The 19,583-nt window shown below is 43.3% G+C and overlaps 1 protein-coding gene across 1 annotated transcript in view; it reads right to left on the reverse strand.

Annotated features, from left to right (window-relative positions):
• TENM1 (teneurin transmembrane protein 1) overlaps nucleotides 1-19,583 on the reverse strand; it is a 544,190-nt gene that overhangs the window by 168,664 nt on the left and 355,943 nt on the right. The window contains exons 8-11 of the mRNA XM_058196608.1: nucleotides 12,706-12,916; nucleotides 7,884-7,985; nucleotides 6,773-6,967; nucleotides 3,736-3,936 (exon numbers count right to left, since the gene is read on the reverse strand). Of these exons, the coding sequence (XP_058052591.1) occupies nucleotides 3,736-3,936; nucleotides 6,773-6,967; nucleotides 7,884-7,985; nucleotides 12,706-12,916 (709 nt within the window). The remainder of the gene's footprint in view (nucleotides 1-3,735; nucleotides 3,937-6,772; nucleotides 6,968-7,883; nucleotides 7,986-12,705; nucleotides 12,917-19,583) is intronic.

The raw sequence follows: 19,583 nt of genomic DNA on the forward strand, positions 1-19,583 counted from the left end.
CAGAGCTGAAGAAGCTTCTTGGATGAGAAGTGAAACATCTTCAAGGAAAAAAGAGGAAGTCCAGTTGGCTCTTGGGAAAAAAAGCACCTCTGGGACATGACTGCTACAGTTCCTTGGCCATGGAACCAGGCATGGTTGAGGGAATGATGGGGTCCTAAAGGACCAAATCTTGTAAATTTAAAACAAGACCCAATTCTGAGAAAAAAATTGTAAATTGCATGACTCAGACATGCTGTGACTCCTATCTATCTATCTATCTATCTATCTATCTATCTATCTATCTATCTATCTATCTATCTATCTATCTATCTATCTACCTACCTATCCATCCATCCATCCATCTATCCATCCATCTATCCATATCTATCTATCTATCTATCTATCTATCTATCTATCTATCTATCTATCTATCTATCTATCTATCTATCCATCCATCCATCCATCCATCCTTCCTTCCATCCTTCCATCCATCCATCCATCCATCCATCCATCTCTCTCATCTATCTATCTATCTATCTATCTATCCATCCATCCATCCATCCTTCCATCCTTCCATCCATCCATCCATTCATCCATATCTATATCTAGCCATCCATCCATCCATCATCCATCTCTCTCTCTCTCTCTCCCTCCTTTCCTCCCTCCCCCCCCCCTCTCTCTCTCTGGTAAGCTTCATGGCAAGATGTGCAGCAAATAAATCAATCAAACAAACAAACAAACAAATAAATAATAAGAACCAATAAACACATAAAATCTCTTCTGTTGCTGCTCTTCCCCTTTCACACCATGAGACTGCTAACAGGTAGCCCTCAACTTACAGCAGTTCATTTAGTGACTGTCCAAAGTTACAGCAGCACTGAAAAAAAGTGACTTATGACTGTTTTTCACAGTTACGACCTTTGCGGCCTCCCCATGATCACTAAGGATCAAAATTCAGATGCTTGGCAACTGGTTCGTACTTATGACTGTTGCTGTGCCCAAAGGTCGTGTGATCCACTTTTGTGACCTTCTGTCAAGGCAAGTTAAAGGGGAAGCCAGATTCACTTAACAACCGGGTTACTAATTTATGAACTGCAATGATTCACTTAACAACTGAGGCAAGAAAGGTCATAAAAGGTGTCACTTAACAACATAAATTTTGGGCTCTGTTGTGGTCATAAATTGAGGATTAGCTATATATCCACAAGAGGCATTTATTCCACTGCATGACTTAAATGAAACTAGCATAGATATATTTTTCTTTTCCAAGAGAGAGAGAGAGAAAGGAAGCCTTCTCAAAGTTAACTTAAGTTCAGACATGAAAGTACAAAAACAGAATGTTCTACTGCCGTTCCATTATGATTTCACGTATATATTTGAATTCTGGAAGCTGATTAATTTTTATCACCGTGATAAATATTGATTCTGAAGAGTTCTTGCTTGGTTTGTTCTGTTCCTTTTCTCAAAAGGAGACAACTGAACCTACATTAATTTAAGAAGCATTAAGAATTCACTTTGGATCCTTCATTTTAATTACTTAAACCAACACAGTTCTCTAAGGTATTTCTCCCCTTAATAACTTCTGACTTGTGCAATATATGAAAAGTAAAATTAATGCTAAATATTTTATAATCCATACATAGGGATCTCTCCCCACCAAAACATTTGCTAAAATACATTTTTATATAAATTAAATTCATAACATTAATCATTGCTGGTTAATTTATGCATTATTGTAGTGAGATAGAAAATTGTGTCCTCTAACAATTCCCTTTTAGGTTGCCATGCTATCTGCATTCTTGTTATCTACAATGTCATTAACTGCAATAGGTATAGAACGTCAGGTTGTATGGATGTGCTTTTCTATCAATAAGTTTTGGAGAACAATACTGATTATCAATCTTGCACATGTGCTTAATTGCCCAGGGGAAATGAAAGATTCTGACTTCATATGATTGTCTTCTTCCTTCTTTTATTTCCTGCCCAGTGAAAATGAGCCAACACTGAAACTATATTTACATCCAAAGACAACATTTTATATTTTTACATCCATTCATTCAGAGTAGGTGCTACCCAACTCCTGAATCAAGCTGGAGTCTAAATCAGGAATCACCAACCTTTCGGACCTCAGGGACCACTAAATTCATAATTTTAAATCCCGCGGACCACTAATATGATTTTTTTTTTAAAAAAAAGATAAATAGTATTTAGTGCAATATAAAAATGCAAATAATTTTTCTGTGGACCACCAAAATTTTCTCATGGACCACCAGTGGTCCACGGATCGCTGGTTGGTGACCACTGATCTAGATAGCTTGCAATACAAAGCAAAATATTTTGAACTACTATTCAGTGTCAGAAGCACTGAGGTGCTTCTGGGCTGAAAGGATTAGTCGCTGACATCACTGTTGCCCTGGGAACACCCAGTTGGGGTTCCATTTCATGTCCCCAGCAGGAGCTGGAGTGAAGGACAAGAGCTCAACCTCACCCCAAGGCAATGCTTGGGTCTCGAAGGTGGGTTTGCTAATCTCCTGCCCAGCCTCCCAACCAGTTGTGAAATTCAAAATTTTTCCCTATCAGTTCTGTGGGCGTGGCTTGGTGGGTATGGCTTGGTGGGGGGGTGGTTCATATGACTGGGTGGGCGTGGCCAACTTTTTTTTTTAATTTTTAAAGCATTTTTAACTTTAAAAAGTTTTTAAAAAGTTCCGACGATCAGCTGTGACAATCAGCTGTGCCCGCGATCGTCAGAACATTTTTTTTTTACTTTTCTAAGGAATTTTTTTACTAAAGGTTTGGGCGAACTGGTAGCATTTTTTACTACCGGTTCGGGTGAACCGGCCCAACCGGTAGCATTTTACTTCTGCTCCCAACCACTCAAGCCGCCATGGTCCTACAAGACAACACTAAAAAAAACAGGTAGCAGATCGAAATCATTGAGTAAAACTCACATATACCAATGACAGAGAATATTTATAGCTCAGGGTTGAAATGAAGGATCCTCGGTGCTCTCAGAACTTAGTTGTTTCATTACCCAACTAGGTAATAGCATCAGTGCTAGTACTAGACATCAGCTATTAGAGAACACTTTCTCACATATACATCAAACAGAGGCTACAATCATTCGAGCTCATAGTTTGGGAGAAGAGTCAGGTTTTTAAGGCCCTCTGAAACACCATCAGAGTGGGAACCACTTGAATTCCAAGGAAATCTTCAATCTCAGGAACTTTGAGAGAGTCAGATAAATTTTGCTAGTGCAGATGAGAAAGTAAATTTCTTTTGTAGTTCCTTTTATTTTTGACATCCAGAATCAGACTATTAAACCTTCCCTGAAAGCTGACCACGTTAGCAACACACACAAGCTGAGCTTGTCGATCAAAAGGTTGGCAGTTCGGCGGTTCGAATCCCTAGCGCCACGTAACGGGGTGAGGTCCCGTTACTGGTCCCAGCTTCTGCCAACCTAGCAGTTCAAAAGCAGGTAAAAAATGCAAGTAGAAAAATAGGGACCACCTTTGAGGGGAAGATAACAGTGTTCCGTGCACCTTTGGCATTGAGTCATGCCAGCCACATGACCACAGAGACGTCTTCTGACAGCACTGGCTCTTTGGCTTCGAAAGGGAGATGAGCACTGCCCCCTAGAGTCGGGAACGACTAGCACATATGGGTGAGGGGAACCTTTACTTTTACCTTTTTACTCTTCTTTATCCAAAAGTAAACTGTTTAATGCATTTGAGATGGATCAGAGCCAAGAAACCTTACCGGATGAGCAGTCAGAGCCTGTCCACTTTGGGTCACAACTGCACAGTCCTGTCTCCAGGACAAAAGTGCCATGGCCGGAACATTGTTCTTGACAAATGGGAAGTGATGTTTCACAGTTGACTCCACCCCATCCCATGGAACAGTGGCATTCTCCTTGGACACAGACTCCATGACCAGAACACATAGGGTCTAAGCAGTCCTCTGGAAGATAAAATTGGGAAGCAAGGACATGAAATAGCCAACAGAAATCAAGTAAAAGTATCCTTACATATTTTGAATACACTTTATTAAACTTTTATTACATTAAAAACATAAAAAAATTACATCACTCAACAACAGCTATTTGTGGTGTTTTTCTTGTGACAATAATTCTTGCATTATTTACAAAAACTAAATTGCGTGTATTTACATTCTTATTTTATCTATGACTTATACTTACTATCTATCTTTAATTTATCTATGTTCTATCCAGTTATACCATTGTTCCCATACATTGTAAAATATCGATGCCTCTTTATCTTTTAAACTCAGTGTTAATTTGTCCATTTCTGCACAATTCGTGACCTTTTATATGACAAATTTCTCTGCCGGTGTACATGACTGTTTCCAACACTGAGCGAAGGCCATCCTGGCAGCGGTTAATACATGTAGTACTAGATAAAAAGTATCCTTACATTTTGAAGGATAAGGTTGAAGACAAACACACCCTTCCTTTGAAGCTTCAGATTGTCAAACTGTAAAGCAAATGATGTTACAACTAAGGAACGAAGGAGGAGAGCTAGCAAGATCCAGAACTTCTGTATATACATAATATTGTATTTATTTATTTTGTCGTGTTTATGTAGTGTATATTGGAGGTGGTGACCCTTTGAGAGCTGTAAGCAACTAAATTTCATTTTAAAGTATGCCAATTAGTGTACATTCAAAGTGACAATGAATTCTATTCTATTCTATTCTATTCTATTCTATTCTATTCTATTCTATTCTATTCTATTCTATTCTATTCTATTCTATTCTATTCTATTCTTCAGTGTTTAGCAGGGTCCAGACATTCAGTCAGAACTTTCATAGCATTGAAGTCCTAAGCTGATATTGAAAGATATTTTGGAACTTAACTCTCACCAACCCCACCCAGTTGAGTGGAACTGAAGGAATTACAACAGCTTTTAAGATTTACAACAGCTTTTAAGATTGCTGATGTATTTTACCCAACAGATTAATCTGTGTAAAATGTTTGTTATCAGTAGAACCACAGTAATTCTTCAGCTAGAAAATTAGTTTCTCCATTGCTGGAAATCATACCAAGAGGAATTTTAACACTCATACAGTTTCGGAATTAACATGTTTAATTCCAAATAAGTAATGGCTCCATATTAGCTATATTCATCTCAGGGTGAGATAGAAAAGCAGATACATTTAATACATAAATAAAATAAAATTAAATAAACAAATATTGCTTTTATTTTAATCTGCCAATTCATTTTTCAAACATTGTTTGTATCCTATGTAAGTGGAGTGAGGGTTTCATTTTCTTTCCTTTAAGAACAAGAAAAGAAAAAAAAGGAAGGCAGTAAAAGTCACAATTGAACTGGATGCTGGATTTTATCAGGGGGAAGAAGTTTCCAGCAGGAATCATTCCACATTCAAAATAGCACATTTGGGAGGTACAGGCCGTCCTTGACTTACAAGAGTTTATTTGGTGGCCATTCAAAGTGACAACTTATGACCACTTTTCACACTTACGACCATTGCAGTATTCCCGTAGTCATGTGATCAAAATTCAGATACTTTCACATAATTATGATGGTTGCAGAGTCCCGGGGTCACGTGATTACTTTTTGTGACTTTCTGATCAGCAAAATCAATGGGGAAGCCAGATTCGCGGAACAACAGTGTTACTAACTTAATAAGTGCTGTGATTCACTTAACCACTGAGGCAGGAAAAGTCATTAAATGGGGCAAGACTCACTTAACAAATTCTCGCTGAGCAACCTAAATTTGGGGCTCAATTGTGGTCGTAGGTCAAGGACTAGCTGTAGAACTCACAGGCCCGAGGGCCGGATTCGGCCCATGGGGTGCTTAGATCTGGCCCGTGGGGTCACCTTGGAAACAGTGAAGGACTGGCCCGCGGTGCCTCTGCCAGTGAAAACAGAGCATGGGAGGGCCGCAGGGGGCCCTTGCAACCTCTGTTTTCACTGGCAGAGGGTTGCGGGAGGCCGTCACAGCCGAAAACGGAGCTCCAGAGCCCATTTTTGCTGGCAGAGTGCTTGGGCCACCACAAATGCCCCCCACATGAGTGATGTTGAGCTGGCCACACCCAGTCTGGCCACGCCCACCCCAAAGTCAAACACAACCCTGATACGGCCCTCAATGAAATTGAGTTTTTTTTTAATTTGAATTTATATCCCGCCCTTCTCCGAAGACTCAGGGCGGCTTACATTGTGTAAGGCAATAGTCTCATTCATTTGTATATTATATACAAAGTCAACTTATTGCCCCCCCCCAACAATCTGGGTCCTCAGTTTGACACCCCCGCTGTAGAACATCCTGTCAGGCCTGGAAACCATACTAGACTTTAGGGTTCCAGACGCTGCCACATTTTTCCCCTGAGGGGAAGAAGGGGGGTTGAGGGGTATGGTAACATTCTTCAAGCGGTCAAGGTCGGATGGTGTTCACATCTGCAGGAAGAGTGGCGAGAAGATATTCGAATGAACTGGGAGAATGTGGGACCATGTGACCATCAAAGGGGTCAGGGGGGTGGGACTCTTGGGGTTTGTATAACTGGGAAAAGAATCCGGAAGTTCAGTTTTGGAATTTCACTCATCGTGTGCTAGTTTCCTCATGCTAGTAAAGAACTCTGAAAAACAATGGCTTCTGAGGTTTTTTTTTTTGCAGAAGAGGTTTTTCTGGAACCTTGACATATCCCATGAGAAAGCCTTTTGCACACCTCTTTTGGCACTCAGTGCCATGACTTTTTAAGTACTGAACCTTTTGACACTTTTATAAGTAGATTTCCAAGAACCAAAAAGAGACCAACCTTCTTCGCATATCTCTCCTTTATAACCTGGAACGCAAATGCAGATCCCCATGATACATGTGCCATGACCAAAGCAGGTGGGGTCGATGCACTGCTCCTCTGGGACATCACATTCGGCTCCCTTCCACCCATTGCGACAAACACAGTGACCTTGTTCGTATTCCCCATTTCCACTGCACAAAACTGGGCAGGAATCTGTGGAAGGAAGATGCAACTCGGCGTCAATCATCTGCATCAGATCATGTCTTCCTCCAAGAAGCTTCTGCAGTTCTAACTTTCACAGAGAAGCGAAATGTTTTCAAAGGAAAAAAATAAAATAAGCCACCAAGGAAGTCCAGCTGCCTATTATTTTTAAATGTACATAAGTATTGAATACATGAACAGTGTGGCATCTGGCTATTGCTAGTTTTGATACAAAATAATATTGATAGTTACATTAATCATACTGTGTTTCCCCCAAAATAAGATCCTGTCTTGTATTTTTTTGAACCCCTGAAATAAGCACTTGGCCTTATTTTTGAGGAGGTCTTATTATTTTGGGGCGCATGGAGCAAGAAGGGGCTCCTTGTGCCATCTTACCTGATTTCTAGCTCTGTCTCCTTAAGAGGAGGAAATGGCGGGGATCGGCTGCGCATTCATTTAAATATTTTCTGGGAGGGCTTCTTTTAGCGCATGTGTTCAAAATCCTGATTGTGCTTATTATCAGGGGATGTTTTATTTTTGGGGAAATGGGAGTACACAGATAATTATAATAATATTATAGATACTAAAATTAAAGTTATTAACATGTTAGTATTTGCTTCACCACATATATAATCCTTCATCATTTAATTATTAAATATTTTAATACACAATATTAATAGTCATCGTAATATTATTTAAGTATACATAATAAAATCATCTTCCAACTTCTAATCTTTACATCTACATATTAATTTTAAAATATTATGCATAATAATATTTCCCCCCTTTTTAGTTTCTACCTCTATTCTAATTCTTAATAGAACAAATCTTATATTAGGAGGTATTCTATTTCTATTCAGGGATGATGGAGCATCTCCATAGACATGTAGGAATATTTGGATGACTGTGTTCAGTTTCAATGCCGTACCTCGTGCGCAGTCAGGACCGAGGAATCCTGGGAAACAGTGGCAGTGGCCAGAAATGCATTCTCCATTTCCATTGCAGTTAGTAGAACAGTCATCCATGACTTCTGTTCACAGAAAGACCAAAAAAGAAAAAAGAAAAAGAAATGCATACTGTGTCAGTTTTGGAAGGCAATTTTCTTTTTGCTTCTTAACTGCCACATATTTTAGCTGGGGAAGTTGGGAGGGGGTTGTTGTTGGAGTGGTAGAAAGTTAGTCATAACAATATTCCAAATTCAAGGACTTTTGCCTGCGTCTGATGGAGACTGCCTGAAGATTGTATCCAATTGAGTGTGAAGGGTTGATTGGACAATGTGATGAACTTTTGGGTGTGGGGCAGGGCTGTGAACTGTCAACTGGGTGTGGAAAACCTGGAAGCTTTCAGTTTTGGGTTTTCCCAGCTGTGCCAACATGACATCTCTAATAAATTGAAACTTTGAGGAACCTTAAGCCTCAGAGCTTTATTTTGTTGGGGGTGTTCCTTGGAACCCTGACATACTGGGTGTGAAAGCTACCTTCCCAAACAAGGCATAGCACACCACACAATAATTTGGCAGGCGATGGCAATGATTAATTCCTAGTACTCCAAACCATTGTAAATTAAGGCAGGGGTCCCCCAACATGTGGGCTGAAGCCCACTACCAAGCCATGGCTTATTCGCAACTAGGCCGCATGAGTGGTGGGTGCACACAGCCCGACTCACTCAAGCAACAGGCTCACCTGCTTGCAGCCCTACGTGTGTGAGAAGCAGGTGTGTGGGAGAGTGGCAGGCACAAAAGCTTGCGATCTCACTTGCCTGAGCGGGGGACACACATGCTCGTAGCCCTGCTCACACAAATAAGGCTGTTCACATGCATAAATGCATTCCTGTGGGCTGCAATCCACTACCAGGCAGGGGCCTATTCGCAACTAGGCTGCATGAGTGGTGGGTGCATGCAGCCCGATTCACGCAAGCAGCGGGCACCTGTCCCTCAGGAATCTCCTCTTCCCTCTCTGACCAACCCAGAAAGGTTGGGGAATGCTGAATTAAGGTATCTCTCCAACAATGGGTAAATATATTGTCTCAACATATAATCAGGGGTGGGCTGCTCAGGGTTCACAGGGGTTCGGGAGAACCTCTAGCTAAGATTCTGTGCAGTTCAGAGAACCCTCAAATCCCACTCCTGGCTGCCCCTGCTCACCCCTCCCCTCCCAGGAGTCCCCACATGGCCCATTTTGGATGCAGGTAAGGGCAGGAGGCGCACGGAGGCTCGGGGAGGGTGAAAAACGGGCCTCGGAGGCTCAGGGAGGGTGAAAAAAGTTTGGGAAGGCTGGAAATGGGCCCGTTTCTGGCCTCCAGAGGGCCTCTGGAGTCTGGGGAGGCAGTTTTTGCCCTCCCAAAGGCTTGAAAAAAGCCTCTGTAGACAGGGAGGGTAAATATGCCCTTCCCACTGTGGTGCAGGAGGCCGACTAGACCAGGGGTCTCCGACCTTGGCAACTTTAAGCCTGGAGGACTTCAACTCCCAGAATTCCCCAGCCAGCTTTGCTGGACTAGACCACACCCACCATAGTCACGCCCACCCAGCAACTGGGCAGAGAACCCCTTGCTAAAAGTTTTGAAGTCCACCCCTGCGTATAATGGCTTGGTTGTCTCAGCCATTAACTTTTGCTGTGTTAATTCTATCCTAACTTCGGTCCTCACTCTATATTTAAGAGGTCCCTAAAGGGGTAGGGATAAGTGCCCTGGTGTGTGTATCGCCCGTCACATTTTGATTTTCTTATTTTCTTTGTTTGAATTCGTAATTTTGCTTGACAGATAAAATAAATAAATCATGCCCGAATTTGCATATTTGCAATGGAGTACACCAATGGGCTGTGTCTGTAATTTGTGTGTGTCTGTAATGTTTTCTCATCTGGTTCCTTCTGTTAAGGGAGATGACAAAGCATCCAGAGCTGTTCTGTGCAACATAGGCTGAGTAGTCCTGCAGGGACTTACTGTAGCTGCTACTACCCTGACATGGCACTGGTGAAACTTGTAAGCAAAACGACAAAGCAAAGCAAAATTTTTCATTTCCCCTAAAAATATGGATCGGTATGATCATCAAAGACCTCAGGGAGATCCTCCCCTTTCATTTAGACCAAGGGTCATTTAGACCAGGGGTGTCAAACTGGATTTTTTAGAGGGCCGAATCAGCATTGTAGTTGTTGTGTCCTCCTCGCCTCCGTCCGAACGATGGCTTAATTAGCCGGCTCTTATCAGCTCTGGCAGCAAAAGAATCAGCGTCTGCCAAGAGCCCTCAATAACTGCCAAGACGCTGGTGAGTCACAAACTTCAGCTCTAGTCAATCCGTGGATTTGCCTGATACAAAGAGACACACCAGCTCTTGCTGCCTTTTATATCCTGTGGGGTGTGGCTCCATGACTCAGCACTTTTTTTTTTTTTTACATTTATACCCCGCCCTTCTCCGAAGACTCAGGGCGGCTTACACTATGTTAAGCAATAGTCTTCATCCTATTTGTATATAATATACAAAGTCAACTTATTGCCCCCAACAATCTGGGTCCTCATTTTACCTACCTTATAAAGGATGGAAGGCTGAGTCAACCTTGGGCCTGGTGGGACTTGAACCTGCAATAATTGCAGGCAGCTGTTGTTAATAACAGACTGTTTAGCAGTCTGCACCACTCAAGGACCCTTCCTAGGCACTTCCTAGGCCTGCCCCTCTGCTGTTTCTGTTGTTCCCTTCTCTCCTGCCTACGAAACCTGGGATTGAGCCAAGCCTGATTGCTGTCAGTTGGGTCTGCAGGCGTGGCCTGGGGGGGGAGGAGTCAGGAGAAGGAGGCCTCGTTATCTCTTTCACTTGGCCTGCTTCTCGCTCCTGGAGCTGATCCAGGGAGGCCGGTGCTTCCGAGGTAATCCTGATGGCCCTTCTCCCTCACTGTCCAAATCACTTTCTGGCAGCAGGCCTGGCTCTGAGTCACTTTCTGGCAGCAGGCCCGGCTCCAAGGCACTTTCGGGCATGGGGCCAGGTTTGGGGGCGGGAGCCACAACACTAGTTTTCTTCCATGAGCCGGCAGGAGGGGTGAGTGTGGCGGAGACAAGACAGACACCTCCTGCAGCACCCTGCTGGCCAAAAACAGGCCATGCGGAGGCCTCCAGAGACCCCTGCGCAGCCTGTTTTCGGCTACCCGAGCCTCTAGCAGCACTCTGCCAGCCAAAAATGGGCTTTGTGGAGGCCTCCCATACAACCTGCTTTTGGCCAGCAGAGTGCTGCTGGAGGCTGGGAAGGCCAAAAACGGGCCACGCGGGGCTGCACATAGCCCGTTTTGGCTGGGAGAGGCACCACAGGCTGGTCCTTTGATATTTCCAGGCCAGCCCCACGGGTCGGATTTAAGCAGCCCATGGGCCGGATTCAGCCTGCGGGCTTTGAGTTTGACACCCCTGATTTAGACCAATGAATTTCAGGCTAATTTCAGGCTAATTTAGGAGGTGAAGACTGGAAATTTGCCTTTCAAAGTTCTAGTATCTACCTCACTGAGCCCTCCCACCTTTCCAAAAGGCCAATGAAACCCACCCGTGCACTTTCTAATGATATCACTACCATGATCAGTTGCAAATCTCCAGACGTTTGGGAAGCCAACTTGATTCACTATAGTGGTTCAGGTAGAGAATGCATCACTATTGGGGTCTTTTAACAAGCCAGAATCATAAACCAGGATTTCTTGGATAATGAATTCTGCTTGGCTTGGGAGCCACAAGCCATGATTCTCAGATACACCTGAAATTTTAAGCATCCTTGTTCATGGACAGCGCAGATAATCGAGAATTGAAGCTTCACATTTCATCTGAACATATTCTGCTGTCTTTGCAACTGAGCATTCTTATTTAAATTAATCTTAAACCCCACGGTACTGAGACCACCAGAAAAATCTGAATGTTCCCATTCTACTGTATAATTGCATTTCAGAATTTCATGTTCCCAACTAATCTGGAAAGAAAATCAAATTGTGAATGGCAGGTGGGCTCTTTCTTCTGTGAAAAAGAAGAATCATGCTAAGCCATTTCAATATGTTTGTTTTTTTTAAACAATCTGGTTTAGTCAAAGTATAAATGCTGCCAATTGTAATTATTCATGCTAACCTTGTTTATATAAACTGATTCAGAGCCTTTCCCAACCAAATAAACCCCAAATATGTGGAGCTGATGAAATAATGATCACACACATTGTTGTGGCCCGCCAGTGGCCAGCAGAGCTGGCAGCAGATTCGGACAGTGAGGAGGTTGGGGAGGAACGTGGGCCAGTCCTGGAGTCTGGGAAAGGCTTGGACGAGGGCTCTGAGTTGGAGGCAGAGAGGGGGCCAAGGCCAAGAAAACAGGGTCGACTTGGGAGTAAGGCTTGGAGATGACTGGCCCCTCCCGTAACTCATAAAAGAGAAGCAAACGGGACGTGAGCTTTTGCAGGAAGCAATTAGTTCATCTGGTCACTAAAAGCTCTGGGAAAGTTCTGATTGACTCTGTGCTAAGTTTGGCCTTGCCCTGCATGTGTCAATTAGTTCTCTGGCATCATTCCAAGGGAGATAAGGTGGGTGTTTATAAACACTCCCCTGATAGACTGTTTATCAAGCCTTGTGGACTGTAAATGAAAGTAATTTACAGTCAAATAAATAAAAGTGGTTTTGTGGGACTAAGAGTTTGCTTCATGCTTTCTAAGGACGCCTAGGTCAGAACATATATATCTGGAACACACGGATGTGCTGAGACCCTACTGCCTCCATCAAATCTATGAGAAAAAAAATATGACCTCTTACCAATTGCTGTCGTCAGCATAAGCACTTGCTCCACTTTCTTGCCATCATTGTAAAATGCCATGTGCCAGGCTCCTTGGTCCATATATTCTATGAAACCAGTTTCTTGCATGGACATTAAAATTAGATTTCTGGGCCCCTGGTGAGATTCTTCAAAATGTCTTGGTTCCTGTTTAATTAGCTGTTTTCCATCCATTAGTTTTACAAAGTCAAACTGAAACAGCACAGATTACAGAAATGATCAAATGAATTCTTATTGCCTTTCATCTCAGAGGAATCCTTTATTTATTTATATTCCATTCCTTTTCTCCTTGACAAAGCATTGCCCCTTTAAAGTTAGTTCCAAAACCCAAGCTAAACTTAGTTTAAGTTCACCGATTCCTTCCACAACCATTAAAAGGAGGCTGTTTCAGTGCTTTGTGAATTAGAGACTAATGACGTGACTTTGATTGAAGCATGGAAGTATTTGAACAAGTATTTTAATCAGTTGGCAGATTTGGGCATAGAACATTATCCTTCACCAGAAAGTACAAACCTTCCATGCCGGTCACCAGTAAAGGTTCTTGCTCTACAATCAACATAGCATTAGCGCTTAAGACTTACAGTATATACCCCTTCACAGTGCATTACAGCCATCAATAAGGAGAAATTTTCTGACAGTCAGAGCAACCAACCCATGGAACAGAAGTTGCCTTTAGAAGTTGCGGAAGCTTCATCACTGGAAGCTTTCAAAAAAAGACTGGATTGCCATTTTTCAGAAATGGTGTAGGGTCTCCTGCTTGAGCTGGGGGGTTGTACTAGATGTCCTACAAGGTCCCATCCAACTCTGTTAATCTCAAAGCTATTTACAGAGTCAGCATATTGTCCCCACCAATCTTGGTCATCATTTTACTGACCTTGGAAGGATGGAAGACTGAGTCAACCTTGAGCTGATCAGGACCGAACTCCTGAAAGTGGGCAGAGTTAGTCTGCAATTCTGCATTCTAACCACTGCACCACCAGAGCTCTTCTTTTATCTAACTCTAACTACAGAAAAGGTGATAAAATGCTGTACAATCAGGCCAAAAATGTATTAACAAGGGAGATCAGAGCAGCAAATAGAAGCTACTATGAAAAGCTAAAGAATCAGTTCTCAACAAATGAACCAGCAAACATGTGGAAAACTCTTAAAAATATCACCGGCTCTGGCAAACCTCCTTCCCAGGCAGAAGGAAATCAACAACTGGCAGATGACCTGAACGTGTTTTACTGCAGGTTTGAAAGGAAACTACAGCCACCTATCTCCACAACCCCCATCTCAGACACACCACCAACAGCCAAGCCTCCTAAAACTGACCCCATCCCATTGGGTTCACAACCCCTAGTGATCACAGAAAAGGAAGTGCAGGACCTATTTCACAGACAAAATCCAGGAAAAGCTCCAGGCCCAGGCAAGATAACTCCTTCTTGCTTAAAAGTCTATGCTGACCAATTGACCCCCACCTTTACCCAAATCTTCAATAAATCGCTACAGATGTTCTGTTCCTTCTTGCTTCAAACGCTCTACTATCATCCCAGTGCCGAAGAAGCCCACCTTCAAGGAACTGAATGACTACAGACCAGTTGCTATAACATCTGTAGTCATGAAAACCTTTGAAAGGCTAGTGCTGCCCCACTTGAAAACTATCACGGATCCTCGGTTAGATCCCCTGCAATTGGCATACCGAGCAAATAGATCAACAGATGATGCTGTTAATACGGCTCTGCACTATATCCTACAACATCTTGAATCTCCAAAGACCTATGCAATGGTCCTCTTTGTAGAATTTAGTTCAGCATTCAATACCATCATTCCAGACACTCTTCTAACAAAGTTAAACCAGCTACAGGTACCTGAACAGATTTGTAAGTGGATCATAAACTTCCTAAGAAACAGGAAGCAGCAGGTGAAGCTAAGCAGAATCACATCAGATACCTGTACAATTAGCACAGGGGCCCCCAAAGGCTGTGTGCTCTTCCCACTTCTCTTCTCTCTGTATACCAATGACTGCATCTCTAACGATCCATCTGTTAAACTACTGAAGTTTGCAGATGACACAACAGTGATCGGTCTCATTCGAGACAATGATGAGTCCGCATACAGACGGGAGGTTGAACAACTAGCCTCATGGTGCAACCGGAACAATCTGAAACTGAACACACTCAAAACCATAGAAATGGTGGTAGACTTTAGGAGAAACCCTTCCATACTTCCACCTCTCACAATACTAGACAACACAGTATCAACAGTAGAGACCTTCAAATTTCTAGGTTCTACCATATTGCAAGATCTAAAATGGACAGCTAACATCAAAAAAGTCATCAAAAAAGCACAACAAAGAATGTTCTTTCTGCGCCAACTCAGAAAGCTCAAACTGCCCAAGGAGCTGCTGATCCAGTTCTACAGAGGAATTATTGAGTCTGTCATCTGCACCTCTATAACTGTCTGGTTTGGTTCTGCAACCCAACAAGACAGACACAGACTTCAGAGGATAATTAGAACTGCAGAAAAAACAATGGCTACCAACCTGCCTTCCATTGAGGACCTGTATACTGCACGAGTCAAAAAGAGGGCTGTGAAAATATTTACAGACCCCTCACATCCTGGACATAAACTGTTTCAACTCCTACCCTCAAAATGACACTATAGAGCACTGCACACCAGAACAACTAGACACAAGAACAGTTTTTTCCCAAATGCCATCACTCTGCTAAACAAATAATTCCCTCAACACTGTCAAACGATTTACTAAGTCTTACTATTAATCTTCTCATCATTCCCATCACGTATCTCCTTCCACTTATGACTGTAACTTTGTTGCTTGTATCCTTACGATTTATATTGATATTGTTTCCTGATTGCTTATTTGTACCCTATGACTATCATTAAGTGTTGTACGTTATGATTCTTAATGAACTTATTTTTTTCTTTTATGTACACTGAGAGCATATGCACCAAGACAAATTCCTTGTGTGTCTAATCACACTTGGCCAATAAAAAAAATCTGTTCTGTTCTATTCTATTCTAACTCTAATATTCTGTTCTCTACATAGGGATTCTAGAGAGATTCATTTATCCAGTCTTGAAGAAGTTTCCCAACATGGGGTGTGATTTCTACTTATTGTTATTCTACTTCTTTCAGATCCGAACTCAAAAATATCCTCCCAAGTTGTCCAGTTTTGTGCTACCATCTGTACAATCCTTCGCGCTATCAATTGTTCAGGTATTAAGTTATTTGTCGCTTTTAATAAGACTATTTTTATTTTATGACTTATGGTCCCATTTATTTTTAGATCTCATTTTGCTCATTGTATTTCTGTTTTATGTATCAGTTCTACCATTAGATATTTTACTGTACAGGTAGTCCTCAGGTTAGAACCATTTATTCAGGGACCTTTCAAAATTATGACAGGGCTGAACCAAGAGTAGCTGCAACCAATTCTTGAAATTTGGACCGCTGCAGTGTTCCCATGGTTACGTGATAAAAATCTGGATACTTCATGACCAGCCTTCATTTATCATTAGTTTTAATGTGGTTTTAACTGTGAGAGGGATCTTGGAATCTTAGTGGACAACCAATTAAATATGAGTCAACAATGTGCAGCGGCAGCCAAAAAAGCCAATGCAATCCTAAGGCGCACTAACAGAGAAATACAATCAAGATCAAGTGAGGTACTAATACCACTCTATAAAGTCTTAGTAAGCCCACCCCTAGAGTACTGCATCCAGTTTTGGTCACCACACTATAAAAAAAGATGTTGAGACTCTTGCAGAGAAGAGCAACCAAGATGATTAGGGGATTGGAGGCTAAAACATACGATCAATGGTTGCAGGAACTGGGCATGGCTAGTCTAGTGAAGAGAAGGACCAGGGGAGACAGGATTGCAGCATTCCAATATTTGAGAGGCTAACACAGAGAGGAGGGTGTCTAGCACCCGAAGGCCAGACAAGGAATAATGAATGGAAACCGATCAAGGAGAGATTCAACCTGGAAATAAGGAGAACGTTTCTGACAGTGAGAACAATCAACCAATGGAACAGCTGGCCTTCAGATGTTGTGGGAGCTTCATCACTGGAGGCTTTCAAAAAGAGACTGGACTGCCATTTTTCAGAAATGCTGTAGGGTCTCCTGCTTGGCTGGGGGGTTGGACTAAATCAGCAGTCACCAACTGATAGTCAATGGATCACTGGTGGTCCACGAGAAAATGTTAATGGTCTGCAGAAAAATTATTTGCATTTTTATATTGCACTAAATACTATTTATCTCTTTCAAAAATTCATATTAGTAGTCCGTGGGATTTAAAATTATGAATTTAGTGGACCCTGAGGTCCGAAAGGTTGGTGACCCCTGGACTAGATGACCTACAAGGTCCCTTCCAACTATGTTAATCTGTAAATCTGTAATGTCTTTTTATGTTTTAACTGTATATGTTAAGCCGTCCATAGTTACCCTATGGTAAGGTGGGTGGTCAATAAACAGGTGGAAAAGTCCTGTTTTCTCCTGTTAGTGCGAGGATAGTCTGCAGACCATGGAGAAGGGAATCGACTGACAAGGCACAGTGTGTTCTGATGATAGTTGAAGCAGGAGTGGAGGCTACCTTGGAAAATGTTATGTCAGGTCCCATAGATTCCTATCAGGACGCTGTCAATCTGCTAGGAGTGGGGAGGCTTAGGGGTCTCTGTATGGGGTTTCTGTTTTTATTTCTTGTATTGCTTTACTGCAACTTTCAGGACCTTTTGAGGAGGAAAGGAATATGCCTCGAGCAGCTGGCTTATCTTGCCGGAGATAGACCGGAGTCTATCACCTTACTGGCCTGAGTTTCTCATAACATCTTCACTCACTGGGATTGGCTTGATGATGTATTGATGTATTGGACCTTGGTAGGGGCTCTGTCTGCAGTAGTTTAATCTAACGTTTCAAGCAGGAAAACTTACTTCCTGCCTAGATCTCTTGCTGTCACAATCTTCTAATAAAAGTTTTCTTTTGAGATGGATTTTGTTTCAAGAGTTCTGCTTTCTTGAGAAGACTGGTGAGGCAGGACCAGTGGTGGGATTCAGCCAGTTCGCACCACTTCGGGAGAACCGGTTGTTAACTTTCTGAGCAGTTTGGCAAACTGGTTGTTGGAAGAAATCATTAGGGCAGAGAACTGGTTGTTAAATTACTTGAATCCCACCACTGGGCAAGACCTTACGGGTGGTGGTGGTACAAGAAGTGATGGTGATGATGGAACTGGAGGAAGCAGATGCACAAGGGCATCCTAAAAGTACAGGACATACTCGGCAGCTCATATTGGAAAGGCTCCTGGAAAAGCAACCTGTGGGCTTCATCACTGGAGGCTTTTAAGAAGAACCTGGAGAATCACTTGTCTGAAAGGCTCTCCTGTTGGAGCAGGAGGCTGGATTAGAAGATCTCCAAGGTCCCTTCCAGATCTATTATGTACTTCAAAGAGCTTCAGTGAGAAGTGGAGAGCAGCCCAATAATCGTAAGGCCTGCAGGTCTTCTGCTCACTTCTTCCTGCAAAGCGTCATGAAGGTTTGGCAGCTTCCAACTCATTGATGCCTGCTGTCCAGTTCAAAAATTCCCATTCCCATTCAGCCGGTTCGGGCTGGTTTGGGCAAACTGGTAGTTAAATTGCTGGCTGGTCCCTCCCCTTCCAGGAGTCCCCATGCACAATGTTTTGGCTCCCAGGTAAGCCTACTAGGTAGGCCTACTAGTGTTGTGACCCAGGTTCCTGGACCCAGACTCCTGGACTCGGATGATTCAGAAAATGAGGGAGAAGACCTGGCAAGCCCTGTTTCTCTTGAGCCCTCTCCCTCCCTGGCACCCACTCAAAGGGAGGGGCCGGCACGGCCTGATTCTCCCGGGCCTTCTTCTGATTTGGCAACGCCCCAAGAACAGTTTTGGAGGGACGCAAGATTACGAAGGCTTGATCGACGTGCGCAGCAGCGGAAGAGTTGGGACAAAGCCAAGTCATAATTGTCATGCAGTGACATCTGCAGAGACTATAAATAGGAGGCGGGACTTCCTGGTTTTTTGTCTCGGACAAAGCAATGAATTTGGCGCGAGCTAACTATTTCATGGAGGGAAGAATATATTCGTGAGTAATTCTGGCCTTATCTATAATTTCCTCGTTATCTCCAGAAACTTGGCAGGCCCGTGGGTAGACGTGGCCAGGACATGTATCTATGTAAATAAAAGGAAAAAAGGAAGGCCTCTGACGGAGTCTTTGCTGGGAGTATTGGGGAAGGAAACAGAACATTTTGTCCAAGACCTGACTAAAACATCTTCCACCAAAGATGGATCAGCAGCAGGTACAGCAGCAGTTAGAGCAGCTACACGCGGCTAATCAACAGCTCCAGCAGCAAGTGGCTCACTTGGCAGGCCAACTTGCTGCCAGGAATGTGCCTGCAGCCCCCCCCCATCCTCCCACTCCTCCTCCTCGCCGCAGTGCCCGATAACCGTGCGGATAAGTTTTCTGGGCAGCCTGAGATGTTCCCGACCTTCTTGGGACAGTGCCAGCTCTACATGGCTATGAGGCCAGAGGATTTCCCAGACGACCGGGCTAAGGTGGCCTTCGTGATTAACCTTCTTTCCGGCTCGGCTGCTCGATGGGCCACGCCCTCTTGCTCCAGGACAGCCCCTGCTGGCGGACCAACAGCGTTTTGGCAGCACCTCGCACCATGTATGAGGACCCCGTTCAATGCTGACGGCAACCAGGCGCCTTAAGGAACTCCGTCAAGGAAACGCCCCTGCAGGAGTACATCGCCGAATTTCGTCTTTTGTGCCAGGACTCTGACTGGAATGATGCAGCGCTGGTGGACGCGTTCAGGAGGGACTCTCAGAGGAATTGCAAGACGAGCT

Source organism: Ahaetulla prasina, chromosome 11, assembly GCF_028640845.1.
Source record: "Ahaetulla prasina isolate Xishuangbanna chromosome 11, ASM2864084v1, whole genome shotgun sequence".
Classification (NCBI taxonomy): Eukaryota; Metazoa; Chordata; class Lepidosauria; order Squamata; family Colubridae; genus Ahaetulla; species Ahaetulla prasina.